Below are 17692 nucleotides of genomic sequence, written 5' to 3' on the forward strand. Positions count from 1 at the left end.
TACTGCACTATTCTGTACTAGGGTACATAGTTACTATACTACAGTAGGTCGCCTATACACTACATGAAGGCTATACTACACAGTAAAATCTGAGAGTGAGGGTACAGACCTAGACCTCTAAGACCTGTACGAGTCACTCAGAGTCAGAGATACAAATGGATGTACACTGAGGATTTTACTGTAGCCTCATGCATACATACCACACAAAACTGAGCTTTATTGGTCTGTGGTTCACTGGTTTCCTGTATTAGAACACTGAATACATCTGTCCAGCATATGTATGTTCTATGTTACGTTCAAGTTATTCCATCATTAAACACCACTACTTCAACTCCACATAGTAAACACTTAAGAAGACACAATAAGTGCCTTTGTTTCCATGTCATCATGTCACTCAGATTAGTAATAATGTAACGTGTCCGCCGTTCCTCATGCATAATAATATATACTCCGTAGTACCACGGTGTCGCTTGTCCATATAAATTAGGTTTTCATCATTCAGCCAAACTCACCTCTATATGTCGTTCACCGCTTTTATTTTGGACCCACCAGCAAAACAAGAACAAAAAGCAATATATAAAATTAATAATAAACGGACACTGGACTCAGTCCTGTCTGTCCTGTGTGTTTTGAGGTGTGGTTCTTCAATCAGGAAATTCTTCTCTTTTTAAAATGATTTTTCCCCACCTCCTTCACTACTGGTCGGTTGGGGGGAGTTATGCTGTCAAACAGCTCCCCCCTCTGACCAAACCAACACACTGCAGCTTTTTCTGTTTATACCATATAAGGGTAAGGACATTAACATACTGTAAGCTTCACATCATATGGTACTACAGCTGCCTAACATAGCTTAAAATGGGGTCAGAGAGTTCTGACAGAGTAAACGAGGTCTAGTTGAATGAATCTTGCATTGTGTAAGATTATTGTAAATCTAGAAGCAGCATGCTAGTGATGCAGGAACGTGAGACTCAGGTTTATTATTGCAGTGAAAACAGCTCCAACAAAACTCAAGAGATGGAGGGAGATGAGGGAGTGACTCATGGGAGTAGTGCCAGGGTTAATTGATCAGCAGGTGTTTCCAATTGTCTACAGTAGCCTACACACACACACACACACACACACACACACACACACACACACACACACACACACACACACACACACACACACACACACACACACACACACACACACACACACACACACACACACACACACACACACACACTGGTGGCAAGAGAAAGGGCTAGCTGGCTCAATGGTTATAATGGACTTTCATTTAAATGCATAGCAAGCATGAATTGAAATTGAATACATAGGCCCACAATGGAAACAAGTCCCCAGGACTTTTTTTGTGTTATCCTTTTAGCCTAAATGTTGGACTGTACCTCTTGCTGTTTACATTTATGACCAATAAAGTCATCATTAAATCAATCAAAAGCAGCAGTGACAAGCTGCTCTAGCTGGAGCCCTCATTCAATGCCATTTTGACTATGCTTGCACCTCTTGGTTCTAATCTCCTCCAACATCTCAAAGTCACTAAAAACTTCTGGCCCTTAAACCCATGACCCGCCTAATTCCAACTCACTTTGTTGTTTGGGATGGCTCAGGGTAGAAGACATGGCCCCACATACAGGTACATTCTATCAACAGGCAAAGTGGGAGCAATGATGGCCTCCGAAGGACTCATTCAAGTTGGTCAGAAGGGCCCTGTGGGACTTTTTTTCCCTGTGGGACGATGATGGCACATAGCTCATTGGTAAATAGTAAATACATGTTCAGGCCGGAATAACAATTTCATCCAATCAGAAGTGAGAACTCATACAGAATAGGCTAAAATTTGAATTTTTATGACCTGTATTTTCTGTTCTACAAAAGAGCTGGGAGAAGAAATGACACACACACACACACACACACACACACACACACACACACACACACACACACACACACACACACACACACACACACACGGTCCATCCTCACATCATGGGCCCCATGGACTCTGTCCCAAGTCTACTGTATGGACTTATTTCATTGCAGTGTTGGCAAACGACGCCATCCAGTGGATAAATGTGCAGAGCCCAAAAATGTCTTGATGCCATCCTAATTGTATTGTTTACTTACTAGACTACAAAATTATAAAAGAGACATTGTATTTCCCGATAAAAGGTTAAAACAATGTACTACGGTCGGACATGCGTCATCATTGTGTAACAGAGAGAGAGAGAGAGAGAGAGAGAGAGAGAGAGAGAGAGAGAGAGAGAGAGAGAGAGAGAGAGAGAGAGAGAGACACACACACACACACAGAGAGAGGGGGGCAGAGAGAGAGAGAGAGAGAGAGAGAGAGAGAGAGAGAGAGAGAGAGAGAGAGAGAGAGAGAGAGAGAGAGAGCGAGGCGCAGAGAGAGAGAGAGAGAGAGAGAGAGAGATCATTCGCATCGTCACCGCTCTGCTGCTCGTCTGAAACAAAGACGTCGTTTGTCTTCGGATCTCATTCAAGACAAGAAAAGAAAAGACAATAGCCTATTTCCCGTTTCAACAACAAGAAAGGTGAGTTTGGGTTCATTCTCTCGTTATTATTTGGGGTTCAACTGTTTTAATCGACATTCGACAAGATGATGAAGATGAATCATGATGCACGATCACTGCGACCCGCACCTGCTTAGTCTCACAATGGAGGAGAATAAACGTGCACACACTCACAATACTGATTATTATTATAGGCTTTATTTGTCATGATAATATCAACGAACACTGTTCGTTGATATTATCATAAGAAATAAAGAATAGCAATTATTTGACATCCTAGAAATAGACCAGGCCAACGCCTCTAGAAATGTATCCTATGATTGGGCTACCACTCATTCAATTAAAAAAGTGTTTAATTTGCATAGCCTACAGATCATTGTGAAAAGAAAATGCATGGCATATTTGACATTAAATACTCCATCGTCCAAAATAACAGATGCTATATGAACCTGTTCTTTTTGCGTTGAGGTTCTTTTTTTTGCAAGAGACACTGAGGGGGTAGATATGGTTTAAATGAGGCGATGCAGAGAGAGAGTGACCCAGTTACTATAAGTAGCCTGTGTCCACTCGACTCCACTGGTCAGTTGACTGTCACAAAAATAACATGATGACCAGCGGTTGACGTGTGAGAGTGCGTGTGACTGACCGGTGATTTTCTGCTCCCCTTTCTGCTGTTGGGCGTTTACCTCGGTGTAACACCATAAATGGTGACCTAGTGAATTCGGTCACTCGAGAAGAGAGCTATTTCTTTTTCTACATAGATTCTCTTTTGTTTTGTTCAGTTTTCCAAATGGGAGAATAAACAGAGGAAAGTGCATTACGTAGCCTGACAGATTGCAGGTGTGACCAAGAAGTACTAAGAACTAGGCTATTTTATTTATCGATTCATGCATAATTTAATGTCATGTGATTAAGTTCATGCTGAATATCAATGGTGAGGGGGGAAAATCTACATACTTTTTTAAAAAGAAATTGGAGAACTGTCTGTAACGAGTCACAGAATTCTACAGGTAACCAACTTCAGTGAAACACCCTACCGGCATGAATGCCGGTCATGTGTTATGATGAACATAGGTGTACCAAATGTAGAATGTTGAGTAGAAAAATGTGACATTTAGATTACTTTATTCGCCACCATACCAAGAAGAAACGACATCCTTTACAATGCTCCTGAAATCAAAATCAAGACAAACATGCAAATTATAAATTATAGGCTACCCCTTCCTCTAAAAATCAATCAATGAAATAAATTAGGCCAACACAAAGAATGAAGATAATGACACTAACATTCAGATAAGATATAACAGTGCAAATGATAACAGACAAATTGTGCCTAATGATCTATTAATCCATAGAATATTCTGAAATCAAACACGTGTTATTGAGCCTAATCAATCTCCCAGAAAAGTGTGAATGGTAACACTAAACTAAAGGAATGAATGAAGTTAGAAACAATTAGGGTAACACTGAAGACTTCCTGACTGTCCAATCATGTTAATAGAGTTCAACTATCAAGAACCCTACTGAAACCTATTGGTTTTGTTGACTCCATAGCCTTTACTTTAGCGCCACCCTTAGGACAACCTTTCCACTCTTGAACACAAGATACAATCTAACTAGAAAAAGTGCTCCTCGGAGCACAGGTCCCCGCCAGATCAGGTAGGTTATTGTAGGCCAGCAATGTTCGGAATTCACTAATCAGGATGGATTATGAAAAATGGGACAGATCCGTCTTGATCACATGACTATAGAGTAGATAGATAATGTGTACCGATTTGCGTAATGTTTGGACAAATTCTGTAGGAGTAATATTAAAAAAATGTTTTTGCGAAAATCTGCCTCCTGGTGGCGCTATAACAGGACTATGTGAAAAGGGTGGCATTTCTTCCTTGGCCTAGTGGGAATGTGCGTGCAAAGTTTCACGGTAATCGGACGCTGCGTTCATGATTTGAGGCATTTTGTTCAAAACGGGCCACTCCTGCAAACTTTAAATGCCAATCTTAGTCATTCAGGATGGAATATGAGAAATTGGACAGACCCGTTTGGTTTAATGACTATAGAGATATTGTGTACCGATTTGCGTGATGTTTGGACTAAATCTGTAGGTGTAATATGAAAATAATTGTTTTGCAAAAATCGGCCTCCTGGTGGCGCTATAACAAGTCCATGTGAAACATTTGGGTCAGAGGTTCTGCTCTGGCATCTAGGGAGAGTGTACACAGTGTCACGTCGATCGGGCCAACGATGCTAGAGATTAGGTGTTCACAGACGGACGGACACACTGACTGACGGACGGACGGACACGGTGCAAAACATAGTCTCTGCCACGCCTTCGGCCTGGCGGAGACAATAAATAGGCTCATTGTTATGGAAGTTGCTGAGCTCATGCATGTCCCCTGGAGGATGAACCCTATTGGCCACATTACATTAACTCCAGTGCTATTCTTAGGCCAAAATGACCATTTCGTGGGACTTTTACATTTATTCCTGTTTATTTACATTTCAGACATTGAACAAAATGCTGGAGAAGTCCAACAGCCAGTATGATTCCTTTCTGTTCTGGAGGCAGCCTATCCCTGCCCTTGACCTGTCAGAACTGGAGGACTTGGGAACTAATGCCGGCAAGTTAACCAAGGGCAGCCAAGGAAAGGTTAAGAAGACCTCTCAAATCAGGAACCTCAAGTACCGGGAACCTGAAGTAAGCGAATAAAGGGTTGTTGGTTTTGGTGCTGCATGTTCGGTATATTTAGGGCTCTAGCTGACACTGTTATTTGGTGATGGATACGATGTTTGACCCCTGGGTCCTGTTTCACAAAGGCAGAATTCAGTCGTCCAGAATGTCAAATCCAGTTTTGACTAAGCCTACTCAGTGCAGCCTGGCTTATTCCGTTCCACGAACATACACCTTCCAACATTGTCATTTATCCAAGAAGATGGGATAGCATCTTATCATGGGTCATGGTGTGTATAGATATATAGACTATATTCTGATTCTGTGTTTCCCCTTCAGGCTGAACTGACAGAGTATTCGTCCTTTAACTATTGGAGAGCTCCCATTGCCAACATTGAGTCTCTGCTGGAAGACCTTCTGCTGTAGAACCCAACCATCACTCCTTCTTGCCTGGAGACCTCGTTTGGATCAAATGACAACGGCCTTCTGTTGAGGATCTGCGCTCGATCTGTAGTTACTCATTATGACCCGTTTCCCAAAATAATTCTTGGCACTTAGGCACTTCTTTGTTGCATTGTTTACAAATGGAGCTGTTCTGAACCTGTCTGATTAATTTTGGAAACCAAGCCCTGTAAAAAATTTAATGTGAAGGATATTATTTTTGGTCTACCAGAATTAAACTTATAATTATTTATAATGAAGGAAAATTAACATATTGATAAGCTAATGTGACACTGAAAGACTTCAGGACAGGTTTGACATTTTCTCTGGAAAATAGTGAATTACCCCTTTGAATGGCCTTTTCAGTTAAAACAGACAATACACACTATATGGCATACACTATATAGTATATGCCTCCCTGCCCATATTGGTCCATTTGTTTTAGATAGTTAACCTAGACCAATAATACTACAGCCAACAATCCCAAGTGTGTGCCTAAAGCCTTATTTAGGGTAGGGTTACACATACCTGTACGCGTCCAAAGGGGAGACGTGTCAATTAGCCATGTTGTCTTGCATGTTGTGTACAGCTCCGGTTTTTCCTACGTGCGAAATGCCTGCCAAGTGGGGTTAACCACATGCTTTTTTCCTATTGGTTGATGTCCAGTTGTGAACAATGTTGAACCCAACATTTTGCACCCATAGACTGGAGGTGAACATGCGCTGAGGCCTCTGACTCGTATGTGTGATGGTGCCCATATGACGGTGTTGCTTGCCTAAAATAGCTGACACATTTTCAGCTTGTTGATCGGCTATTTTAGGTGTATGTATTAAGCATAACTAATGGAAGCTAACATTCAATATTTTAAGCAAAGCACAGATACAAACACGATTCAGTGATGTAATTGGTTGAGCATACAACCATTCAGGTTTATTTAACTCTGTTTTTTACACAAACTAAAATCTCATCTTTCAACATTGACTGATGCACAGGATGTGACTATAATGCAACTATTATTGGTCACTGAAGTTGTGTATTTATAATATAATGTTGACATATACTTAAACGTGTATGTTGGTTTGTATGTAAAGGTGGGTAACCCTTGGATGAGTTAAGTAGTTTTAAAAAAGTTATAACTTAACTTTGACAGTATGATATTCACTGTCTCTGTGCTCCAAACTGCCTTGGCGAATGTTTGTTTTGTAACGAATGCTTGCCTTTCACCCATCCTATCATGTCAGGTGTGTGATCTATTCAATGCCATCGACAGGAGGAAAAGTTAATTATGAATTATTCAACAGCTAAAAGAAAGACAAATCTCTTTTTATTCGTTACTTTGTCTTCCACCTCTGGGTGTGGTTTGGAGATAAGATCTTTATTGTAGGGAGCATTTAAACCTGGATTTGAAGCGCTTTGCATTATCAGAGAACCATGGCTAAACCACAAATACATTTCTGTCCATCCCCCCCCCCCCCTCATTCCTTTAGTTGCCTTGTTTTTTTTACGTGCACTGAGTCACATTCCGAAAATATATTTATTTATTTATTTAACATGCTGCTGTATTAATTTCACCACGAGCATCAAAACTGCTGCAATGGTTGATGGGAAAATAGCAGACTTGGACTTTAACCAGTTCAGTCTTATGCAAACTTGTGATTTACACTTTTATCATTTAGCTGATGTTCTTATCCAGGGTGATTCAATAGTTGTGTTTTGTGTCTCGCTAAAGTACACTTTGACAAGACAGTAGCGCTTCTCACAACCAGACCGCCTATCGCCTGATGAACCGCCGATTTGAACTCGCACTAAATGACCCAAGTCTTAAATCACAGAAAATGTATATTTCACCAGTGTGACAATTTCCCCTTGTTGGTCACTTTTGTTTTTCAAATATTGAGTTTGTATTATATTTTTGAATGTTAAAGTAAGGCCTGATTAATTGTGGCAACTTATATCTAACTTTGTTTTCTTGTGTGGTTCCTATATAAAGTGCAGTGTTTCTGACTAATATGTTTAGTTTTGTGCTCTCGTTATAGGATCGCTAGGAGAGGACATGATAGGAATAATGTTAACACTGAAGCTTTAATAGAAACACAGCAAAACAAACTGGATAATTTGATCAGTGTTGACACTGGAAGAGAGTATGTGAACGCTTTAAACTGTGATTGCGTGATATTGCACACAGTGGGAGAGAAATACTGTTGAATCATGGGTTATCAACTCGTCTGTCATCATCATGACCTGTCTGGAATAAAATGAAATCCTAAGTACAATAACTTGGTTTGGCTCATGTTTATTGAAGTGAATGTATGTGTGATGTTTAAAGTCCAACCGATATAACATTTCTTTAGGACATGCTTGACATCGGTATTGGCAGTTATGCAGCCAATGTTTCCCCAATTGTACCCTTTTAAATTTGTTCTAAAATAGCCAGTCTACAAGCTCATGTGTGTATGCATTGTGAGCTTGTGAGCCTATTTTTGAAAATATAAAAAGCATTTAATGGTCACAGTTTAGGTGTTTGAAAATTTCGTCACCCTGTTAACATCACTGTTCCTGTGTGGTATACTTAATTCAGTCCAGGATTCAAACCCAGAACTCCGGCATGGGTAACCTACCATCCCCTTTGGCCAGGCAGGGGAGATATTGGGCTTATGAGCTTTGAGGCAGGGCTACTCTGTGACAACTACATGCTACATCTTACTTTGTGATATTATTTGGTTCTAAGAAAACACTTATTTGTAAAACAAAGCTCTAAAACAAAGAATTCGCTCACTTAACAAAAACCTGTGATGTGACAGATAAAGCTGATTCTGTTTCTTAAACACTGTAGCAATGGTTCTCAAATGTCTTAATTTCAAGGACCCCAAGTTTGGCATGCATTATTAGGCCACAGACCGCCCCATAACTCAGAGGTACAGATCTGTAGGGTCCGATTTTGGTTCCTAACTATCAATCATTTCGCTGGGGACCCCCTGGAACCCCACTTTCAGAACCACGGCACAGCTCTACAGCAATGATTGCTATCGTAATATAGAGCTATTTAAAGCTTTAAGAACATCATCGTATCAGTCATCATGACTCATGATCTTTGGTCAGTTGTTAGTGTTTGTACTTAGAATAAACATGAAGCAAGACAATCATAACAACTGACATCAGGTCAGTTGTTATGATTGGTCCCAGGTCAGCCTTTTGTTTTCAGTTGTACTGAGGCAGTGGTGGTAACAACTGATCTGAAGTCAGCCTGCTTGTGTTCAACTTCAGTCATAACACCCATGCATAACACACACGCACAGCGAGACGGTCGTAAACAACTGCTCTCAGGTCAGTTTGTATTCAGTTGAAGTGAGGCGGTCATACTTTTCTTTACTTTATTATGGATCCTCATTAGCACTTGCCTAAGCATGGCTTTATCTTCCTGGGGTCCGTCACACCCAAATACACATCATACACAACAACATACAACAAACAGACAATAGTTCACCTACCAAAGTTAAAAAATACATTTCAGAACAATTTTACAATATTGTACAAGGAGAAAAGGGTTACCCGTACCTCTTACAGTTTTACAACAAATCCTTTTTTTTTCTTCTTCAACCCACCAATATCAATCAACTTCAGTCAATCCAATTATATAATTATTATGGTTAAACACAAATCAGTCAAGTTCATGAAATATTGGAGGATATTGTTTTACCATCATTTTGAATCCTTCTTTTGTATTAGTTTGAATACTATAACCTGCCAATGAATTCCACCTTACAATAGCTCCAGTTAGCAGTGGTGTAAAGTAACTAAACTTACATTACTGTACTTCAGTAGAATTGTGAGGTATTTTTTACTTTACTGGAGTATTTCAAATTTTCAGTACTTTTACAACTCCACTAGCTACATCTCAGAGGCAAATTTTGTACTTTCACTCCAGTACAATTATTTATTTGAGTTACTAGGTACTTAATACGTAATAGATTTCGATTATTACAAAACATTACCCACTTCAGCTCTGTATACATTTCAGCTATTTTCAAAAGATTGATTGATTGAGTATTGATACTTTTACTTAAGTAAAACATTTTTGTACTTTTTTCCACCCCTGCCAGTTAGTCATAACAACCGTTAAAGCAGCCACACACACAGATCCATTCCATAGCACAGATCCCAGGTCAGCCGCTGTCTGAGCTCATCGCTCAGCGCAGTGCCCGCCCACGGGGAGGTTAAAACACATTTTTGGTTTCCACCTCCGGTGTCGCGCTGCAGCTGGCTGCCATCTTTGTACCTGCAAAAATAAACAAAACCAAAACATTCGTAACATTTTGAAAACATTATTATCGTCCCGCGGTTCGACTCGTTAAAAAAAACAGGGGGGAAGTGGACTCACCGCCTCGTAGCCTGGAGGAGAACGACTGCCAGAGGAGGTAAGAAACCCTCTAGCTGGAAGCTAACCGCATGCTAACATGGTAAGTTAGCCGTTTGGTTATGTTGTTGCGATGTTAGTTGCTCGCCTAAAAGAACAGATCTACAAGGTAGCCTTGTAGATCTGTTCTTCTGTTTATAGTCTCTCGAGCCACACCGAGGCTTTCTTTTTACCCCGAGGAACACGCATTCGCTCCGGGGCGGCGTGGTGGTGTTGGCGACGACGACCCCGTGCTTATAGACAACAAATGACGCACTTTCACCCGAAAACAGTGTCGACATGACGCTTCTCAGCGCAATTTCCGCGGGATAATGTGTCATTTAAGTGGAGTAAAGTTCCACAAAATGACGTATAGCTGTTATGTTAGCCTTTAGCATTAGCATCAAGCCACAAGAGAGAGAAGTGGCAACAAACCCCCCATAAGCCCCGCGTCTCTCAGCAGCAGGACGCGTCTCCCGCTCCGAGATAAAATGTGCTTTTATGGGATACATAATATAAACTAAAACCCCCGAAATTAACTAAATACCTGTTAATTAAACCCTTAAATCCACCAAAGACAGTTTGTCGTGGTGTGTGAGGACCAGAAAAGCCACACATTAACCGGATGTGGAAGTAGTTTGGTGTAAAATAGGACATTTCTTGTTCTGACTTCCCCCGGAAAACCCGACAACTTAATATCAAACGGTTTCCTTCCTGTCTGATTCCTGCTAATGCTTTGGAGAAGTTTCAGAACATTTTTATGTTGTGTTTATTTTTTATTTGATGTAATTATTAGCGGTTGAAACGCGCCACATGGCGGAGTCTGTCTGTCCTCGGCGAGGCCAGTAGTAAAATGGCTCCTCGTCTTCCATGAAAAATATAAAGCCTCGTCTGTCTGTGTCGCAATCACAACAATAAATAATATAAATGTATACATTAAAGAGCTACAATGAGGGCTGTCACTGGTGGAAAGTAAATTGTGTACAGTTTTTAATAACAATTTTGAGGTACTTTTATTTGATTTAAGTATTTCCATTTTCTGATACTTTATTGCACCACTGCATCTCAGTGTGAGGCAAATATTGTACTTTTTTCTCCACTATAATTATTTACCAGTTACTTTGCAGATTTAGATTAATACAAAACAAATTATGTAGGTATAAATAAATAAAAAAGTATAAACCATCTTAGTCATTACAAACCTATTGTATATGTACTGATAAAACATCTTGGTCATTGTAAAACTGTATGCTCTCATAAACTAAGCATTTTAAATATCTTATTCATTATAAACTCTCACACTAAGTATAATAACCTCTTAGTTATTGATGTAAACCATGTATATTATAAGCTAAATTAGTCATGTTGTGTCATGTGATGTGTCTTCTTAGATGTCGTTGGTGGATTTGGGGAAGCGTCTTCTGGAAGCAGCTCGTAAAGGACAGGACGATGAGGTCAGAAACCTCATGGCCAATGGAGCGCCTTTCACAACTGACTGGGTAAGATATTATTATTATTTATGTCACAACTGACTGGGTATGATCAGGTTTTGTGTGTTAATTCAATGTTATTTTTTGAAGCTTTATGTCCTTGTTTTTGTATGAAATATTTTATAGAAATGATCTTTTTTTCTAGTTGGGAACCTCTCCCCTCCATCTCGCGGCCCAACACGGCCATTACTCTACAGCAGATGTACTGCTCAGAGCAGGCGTCAGCAGGGACGCCCGTACCAAGGTAGACAGGACCCCTCTGCATATGGCTGCCGCAGAGGGACACAGCGTCATCGTAGAGCTGCTGGTCAGGGTAGGTCAAGGGGTTGTGTGTGTGTGTGTGTGATGTCATATTTCTGAACCAGTGAGGAATGAATAAAATGACAATTATACATTAATTTAATGAGCTGAAGCCTAGATATATCCATCCTTTGGTCCTCAACTCTCTCCTTCATCCCTCAATATTCCCTCTTCCTCAGTCCATCCTTGCCTCTCTCGTTCTTTGGCCCTCTACCTTCATCCCCCTCTCTTCAATTAAGCTTAATTTGCAGGACAATAAAATGTGTGTTGATAAAGCAGGTGCTAGCCAATCAAGTCAACACCAGCACATTTTTTTATTGATTTATTTGTATTCATATGTGATCTAACAAACAGTCTATTATTGTGTAGTCAACTCGCTGTCTCTCTGTCTGTCCGTCTGTGTCCATACAGAGTGGTGCTGACATCAATGCTAAAGACATGTTAAAGATGACAGCTCTCCACTGGGCAGCTCAGCATGGTCACCAGAAAGTTGTAGAGATGCTGTTGAAGCACGGAGCCGACGTTCACGCTCTCAGCAAGTTTGATAAGACACCGTTTGACATCGCAATGGACACACAACATTCTGAACTGATGTTACTGCTTCAGGTAACAACAAGAACACTACAATAGATTGACAAACAGTAGGCCATATCATCACACAGCAAAAACAAAATCTTGCTCTTATGCACCTGCTGTACACAAGAGACCATTTTATTAACATTGAGACTGCACCCACAGATACCAGTTGCATGTAATCAAATCCCAACTGATCACCAAACCTGTTGTTTTGCTGGTTTCGGTTCATTCAACTTCCTGTGTGTAGGCTGGTGAGGCGCCCCCGAGGGAGATGCTGGGAAGTGAAGCCAAAAATGTATGCAACCTGTCGTGCGTGCAGAGAATAGCAGATCTACAAGCTTACTACTCAACGCTGTGTTTTGAGCTTGTAGGTCTGCTATCCTCAGCCATTCTCGGCGCACGCGACAGAGCATGAATTAGGTTTGAGAGTGTCCGCTGGGCGAAATGCAGCTTATCACAACGACTGGAGGTGGGGGTTTGAGAACCACTGGTTTTAGAACCGCTAGTATCGCTTACACACAATAGAAACCAAGGAGTATATGTTTCAAGAGGGAGAGATCACAGTAAATATCCTAAACCTTCTTCCTCCGCAATGGGAGGAAAAACGCAGCTAGAAGTTTGATGGAAGTGCTGTGACGACTTTTACATTGTGTCTTGTGAGCGGTCGGGTTTTTCTTGAGCCGGTCTGCGTGTGCGTACTGGTTGCTAGGCTCTATAAAGAACCTGAACACATGAATAACATTAATTGACAATGTCGTTCAGAACCACTGATCCCTAAACAGAGATCATCCCATTGTTCTAATGTGAGGAGATCAATAATATAGTGTGGCAAAAAACAAAACAAAGTAGTCTAGTCTACTGTATACTACTTTGCTAAATGTTGACATTGTAAAATGTTTGTGTGTCTAGGAGGGCATGCAGAATCAAGTGAACCTGAACATAGGCAACAATTCTCCACAACCTCAGTTCATCATCCAGGGACTCAACTGTAATCAACTCCAACTGTCTGACCTCCTGAACAAGACAGGTACACATGCACACACATTTTATTTACTGTGTGTGTGTGTGTGTGTGTGTGTGTGTGTGTGTGTGTGTGTGTGTGTGTGTGTGTGTGTGTGTGTGTGTGTGTGTGTGTGTGTGTGTGTGTGTGTGTGTGTGTGTGTGTGTGTGTGTGCTACTGTACATGGCTATATATTCACTGTGTGTGTGTTTGTGTACACATAGGTGAATCAGAGGAGGCGATAGCAGCCAACTCTCTGGACTCTAACAACATCCAGCATACAGCTGTGGTCAACGAGCAAGGTCAGAGGGTCATCACCATTGTAACGGACCAGCACGGAAACCTGCAGACCACCGGGGGGGTTGGACAACCGTTCTTTGTTACCATGCAACACGGGCAACAAAGTATGACATGCACACACACACACACACACACACACACACACACACACACACACACACACACACACACACACACACACACACTCTCACTCTACTGCGAGTTATGTCAGCAATATAAATCAATACAGCATGATGAATCAATTAGAGCCCAACCGATGGCAGATTTATGAGCCCGGTCCCGAGTCCTAGACCATCGATTACTGATGTTCTGATCAATATTTTGTCAAAAAGTGCACAATGTATGAATCAATTTGAAAAAGTTATACTTTGAATAAAGTTTATATTTGACATTTAATTTATAGACAAATCAAAAACTAATGATTGTTAGATAAAACAAACGTATACCGTAAAATGAACAAAATTGTATTTAACCACATTATAAAACAATCGATCTACAAGCTTACAATGTGTCACGTTGCGACATACAGTAACATACATACGACAAAGCTGTAAAAGAAATATATATATGGTAGATGATTACAAGTATTATAGTGCTAGTATATTTTGTATTTTTCAGTGCTGGCAGTTCCAACCAATCAGGTGACAGAGGAGGTGGTGGAGGATGAGCCTCAGCCCCCGCCCCCCAGGAAGAGGAAGTTGGAGACAACAGCCAATCACAACGATGTAGAGAACACGGTATGTGGTGTCATAATAAATATAGTCTCTCTCGAGCCAGACTGTTGTTAAAGTTATACAGTGCAGATTTAAAAAAAAAAACGATTTTTAGCAGCCTCTGCTGGTCATTACCGTCACTGCAGGTGGTTCATTTATTACTACGTTACCCAGATTTCCATTCGTTTTCACCGGAAGACGGAAGCGTTTCAAAAAGCGTTCTTTTAATTGTTTTATACGATCTGTGGATCGTTTCTCTTAGCCAGTGGAGCTTTAGTTACCGTGAGCTGTGTTTTCTTTTTCTGTTTTTTAACTCTCCTCTGCCTCTCCTCTCCTCAGGATTCCCTCCAGCGTCAGCTGCAGGAGGCCAACCGTAAGGCTCAGGAGTATCGCCAGCAGTTCCTCAGGAAGGAGCAGGAGGCAGAGCAGTACCGCATCAAACTGGAGGCCATAACGCACACCAACGCCACGCACACCAACGGAACCACGACTCCCGGCAACGGCGAGGAGGAGGTGGTGGTGGGAGGAGAGGACGAGGAGGAGGTGGTGGGGGAGATGGTTGAGGAGACGGAAGGAGAGATGGTGGTCTTACAGGAAGGAGGGATCATCATGGAGGGAATGGAGGGTCAGGTGACTCTAGTGGAGACGGAGACCACGGACGTCAGCTCCTAACGGTGTTGTGGGGGGCGTAGTAGGGGGAGGAGAGACGAATGTGGGATGAAACGACAGATAACGACACATAACTAAGAGAAAGATGAAGAGAGAGAGAGGGAGAAAGATAAGGGTGAGGGAGAGGGAAGTGGAAAGCAGTGAGAACGGAGGGATGCAGAGTGAGTCTCAACCTTTTTCATTTCAAGGACCCCCTAGTTTAATATGCATTAGCCCACACACCCCATTTGATAGAATTTGTATGTCTCTGGGTGGGACCGCAGTCTACTCGTTGATTTAACTGTACAAATCGAACCTTACGGGTCCGTTTGGTTCCATTTGTACACTCAGAGATGCAGACCCATAAGTATCCATGGACCCCCAACATAGAGAAACAGTGGGCTAGATGACAATGAATGAGCAGATTGAAGGAGGGAGAGGCATCAGTTTGATAGGTTTGTTTTAATGTGAATAGTTGAAACTGCAGAATGAGTGGATGAAGGAGAAAGAGGAGTTGACGGTAAATGGAAGATTGAGCTTTAAAGAGTTGAGGTGTTTTTTTGTACTCTTCAAAATGGCAGTTTGGACTGAATAAACGTCCCACCTGGGTCGAACGAAACCAAAACCAGAGTTCCTGTCTACGAGCCTCGGCCGGGACGCTTGAGGCGAGTGAAAGAGAGGAAACGGAAAGGGAGATGAAAGGACTCCGGGAAGAGAATCTGAAAATGAGGGATGTTCGTGCTCCCGTATTCATACCATGACCCCCACTTCCTGTTGGTTTGTCTTTACTGAACAGTCAGGACATTTACGTTAGCGGATTTAAACCGACACCCTGATGGCCTCCTCTGCTGCCGTTAGTGGCTTTAATATATACAGTATATACATTTGCTTCAATTTTTCCCGTTTAGCTTTCTTAAAGCTGCAATCCTTAACTTTAATACCCTACCCTGCGTAAGTGGCAACATTTCTACTGCTGAGCTGCATGTAATACAGAAAGCCACTTTGGACTGAGGAGAAATTGTTCTTGAGCTTCATGCAATTCCACTTGTCAACCAGTAGGTGTACCACAGGGTCTAAATGTCTCAATAGAAGAGCAGGTATTAACCACTTGATAGTGTCCCTATTCTGGGACTGCAACAATAGCAGAGATGACGTATAAAGATAAAATGATACATAATAAAAGTAAGGTGTAGTAAAAAGTTAAAAAAAAGAAATCGATTAACTCTTTCACTGCCAGGAATTAATGAATCCGTCTCCGGTCCCCTTGCCAGCGAAAACAACCTTTTGAAAAATCATGGAATATTCTCTGTGACCTCCGTCCTCACGGAGATCGCCTCATTACACGCATGGGGGTGTCGTATTATCGGGGGGGAAAATTGTCCGGTTGCGATGCTTCATTCCAGAGCTATGGCCGTTTGAATGTGGTTTGTTTTTTGATAAACGGCAGAAAAACAATAGAAAGCCGATAAAATTTTACTTTTATAAATCCTTTAACATGAGAGGTGCCTAGATTTTTTGTTGTGATCATGTGATTTCTGGGTGTACTCTTCTTCGGTAGTGCTTGGATCATTCATAGGCTCGAGTTAAAAGCAAAGTCATTAAAGGGTATTTTTATGTTTCCATATTCCTAAAGTTATCTCATAAAACCTCAGTAATACAGAAATATAACCTCTAGTGATGCTGTTCAATGTGTGCCTTCATTCATGTGCAGCTTTATTGTTTTGCGCTCAAAGAGTCATTGATTTAATTTTCCCAAGAGTTTTGTCCATTTCATCCCGCGTATGCGCAATCTTCATATGAGAAACCTTTCTCGTGAAGATCTTTAGCCATTCCTTCTCCAAGGCCTAGAGCTCAGCCATGGTAACATATTGTACCATACAGATTTGGCAAAATAATGTTTCATTCACTAATACAGTTAGTATTAGTTATTTTAGTTATTTTAGTTATGGGTTGCAGCTTTGAGTGAGTCTGATGCAGTCTTTGGAGTGCGACGCCAAATGTTTGTTAAGTTAATAATCATGTTTATTAATGTTTCATGGAACTCTCTTCTTCTATGAAGTCATTGTTGGAACATTACGTTTGAAAACGCCATAACATGATCAACTCTACAGGAGTGACGAATGTTCAACGGGACCTCACCTGGTCGCGTCTCACATCCTTCCATCCATCCTTCCTTCCTTCCTTCTCTTCAGTTGGATCAGGGAGCTGTGAGTTGAGTCTGATGGTTATTTTTATAAACTCAGCAGCAAAGCAAACCTTTTTTATGTACATATAAAGTTGTATTTTTCTAATTGTATCTTGAATGCTTCTTGGGGAAGGGGGCTTGGTGGGTGCCTGTGTTGATATGATATATAAATTCTTGTTTTGTTTTTTGTAATGAATGTCTCTTGTCTTTTGTAATAGACTTCCCCAGATATGGCTTTATTAATATTTGTACACCACCTTTAGGGGTTATACGTACTGTTGACATGGGAACTGCTGACCAAAACAGTCTTCTAACTGATGTGCTGGGAGCTTACCAGTACAACAGTCTTCTTCTGTTGTACGGGGAACTGACCAGTACAACCACAGTCTTCTACTGTTAGTCAGTGAGAGTTTACCAGTACAACTACAGTCTTAGTTGATTAAA

General features: G+C 41.1%; 3 protein-coding genes across 5 annotated transcripts in view; 2 read left to right on the plus strand and 1 right to left on the minus strand.

Annotated features, from left to right (window-relative positions):
- The window catches only part of cdc42se1 (CDC42 small effector 1), a 25856-nt gene extending 25216 nt beyond the window's left edge, over window positions 1-640 (minus strand). Inside the window, exon 1 of the mRNA XM_084081283.1 lies at window positions 513-640. The gene's annotated coding sequence lies outside the window, so the exon portion shown is untranslated. The remainder of the gene's footprint in view (window positions 1-512) is intronic.
- A 1752-nt stretch (window positions 641-2392) lies between these two features.
- On the plus strand, window positions 2393-7919 carry mllt11 (MLLT11 transcription factor 7 cofactor). 2 transcript variants are annotated; one of them, XR_014602395.1, is made up of 4 exons: window positions 2393-2552; window positions 5038-5229; window positions 5542-5686; window positions 5724-7919. XR_014602395.1 is itself a non-coding variant. In XM_084080121.1 (3 exons), exons 2-3 carry the CDS (start codon window positions 5050-5052, stop codon window positions 5626-5628), a joined length of 267 nt encoding a protein of 88 aa, XP_083936247.1. In that variant the 5' UTR covers window positions 2394-2552; window positions 5038-5049; the 3' UTR covers window positions 5629-7919. The 2 variants fall into 2 exon arrangements, 1 of the variants encoding a protein (XP_083936247.1); XM_084080121.1 differs by having other exon boundaries at window positions 2394-2552; window positions 5542-7919.
- A 1317-nt stretch (window positions 7920-9236) lies between these two features.
- Window positions 9237-17440, plus strand: LOC311061494 (GA-binding protein subunit beta-1-like). Of its 2 annotated transcripts, none has more exons than XM_084080149.1 (8): window positions 9237-10100; window positions 11428-11535; window positions 11672-11839; window positions 12238-12432; window positions 13312-13429; window positions 13627-13806; window positions 14321-14439; window positions 14755-17440. In XM_084080149.1, the coding sequence occupies exons 1-8, from the start codon at window positions 10098-10100 to the stop codon at window positions 15085-15087; spliced, it is 1224 nt and encodes a 407-aa protein (XP_083936275.1). In that variant the 5' UTR covers window positions 9237-10097; the 3' UTR covers window positions 15088-17440. The 2 variants fall into 2 exon arrangements, with proteins under 2 accessions (XP_083936275.1, XP_083936276.1); XM_084080150.1 differs by having other exon boundaries at window positions 9238-10058.
- Window positions 17441-17692: the final 252 nt, after the last annotated feature.

Source organism: Gymnoscopelus microlampas (genome assembly GCF_963454915.1).
Source record: "Gymnoscopelus microlampas genome assembly, chromosome: 15".
Lineage (NCBI taxonomy): Eukaryota > Metazoa > Chordata > Actinopteri > Myctophiformes > Myctophidae > Gymnoscopelus > Gymnoscopelus microlampas.

What these genes read in the sequence shown, in the direction of transcription:
- mllt11 (XM_084080121.1), top strand. Translation starts at nt 5,050, where the DNA reads ATGCTGGAGAAGTCCAACAGCCAGTATGATTCCTTTCTGTTCTGGAGG. An exon ending in TCAAGTACCGGGAACCTGAA is followed by an intron (nt 5,230 to 5,541) that starts GTAAGCGAATAA and finishes TTTCCCCTTCAG; the next exon opens with GCTGAACTGACAGAGTATTC.
- LOC311061494 (XM_084080149.1), top strand. An exon ending in TCGTAGAGCTGCTGGTCAGG is followed by an intron (nt 11,840 to 12,237) that starts GTAGGTCAAGGG and finishes GTGTCCATACAG; the next exon opens with AGTGGTGCTGACATCAATGC. An exon ending in AACTGATGTTACTGCTTCAG is followed by an intron (nt 12,433 to 13,311) that starts GTAACAACAAGA and finishes TTGTGTGTCTAG; the next exon opens with GAGGGCATGCAGAATCAAGT.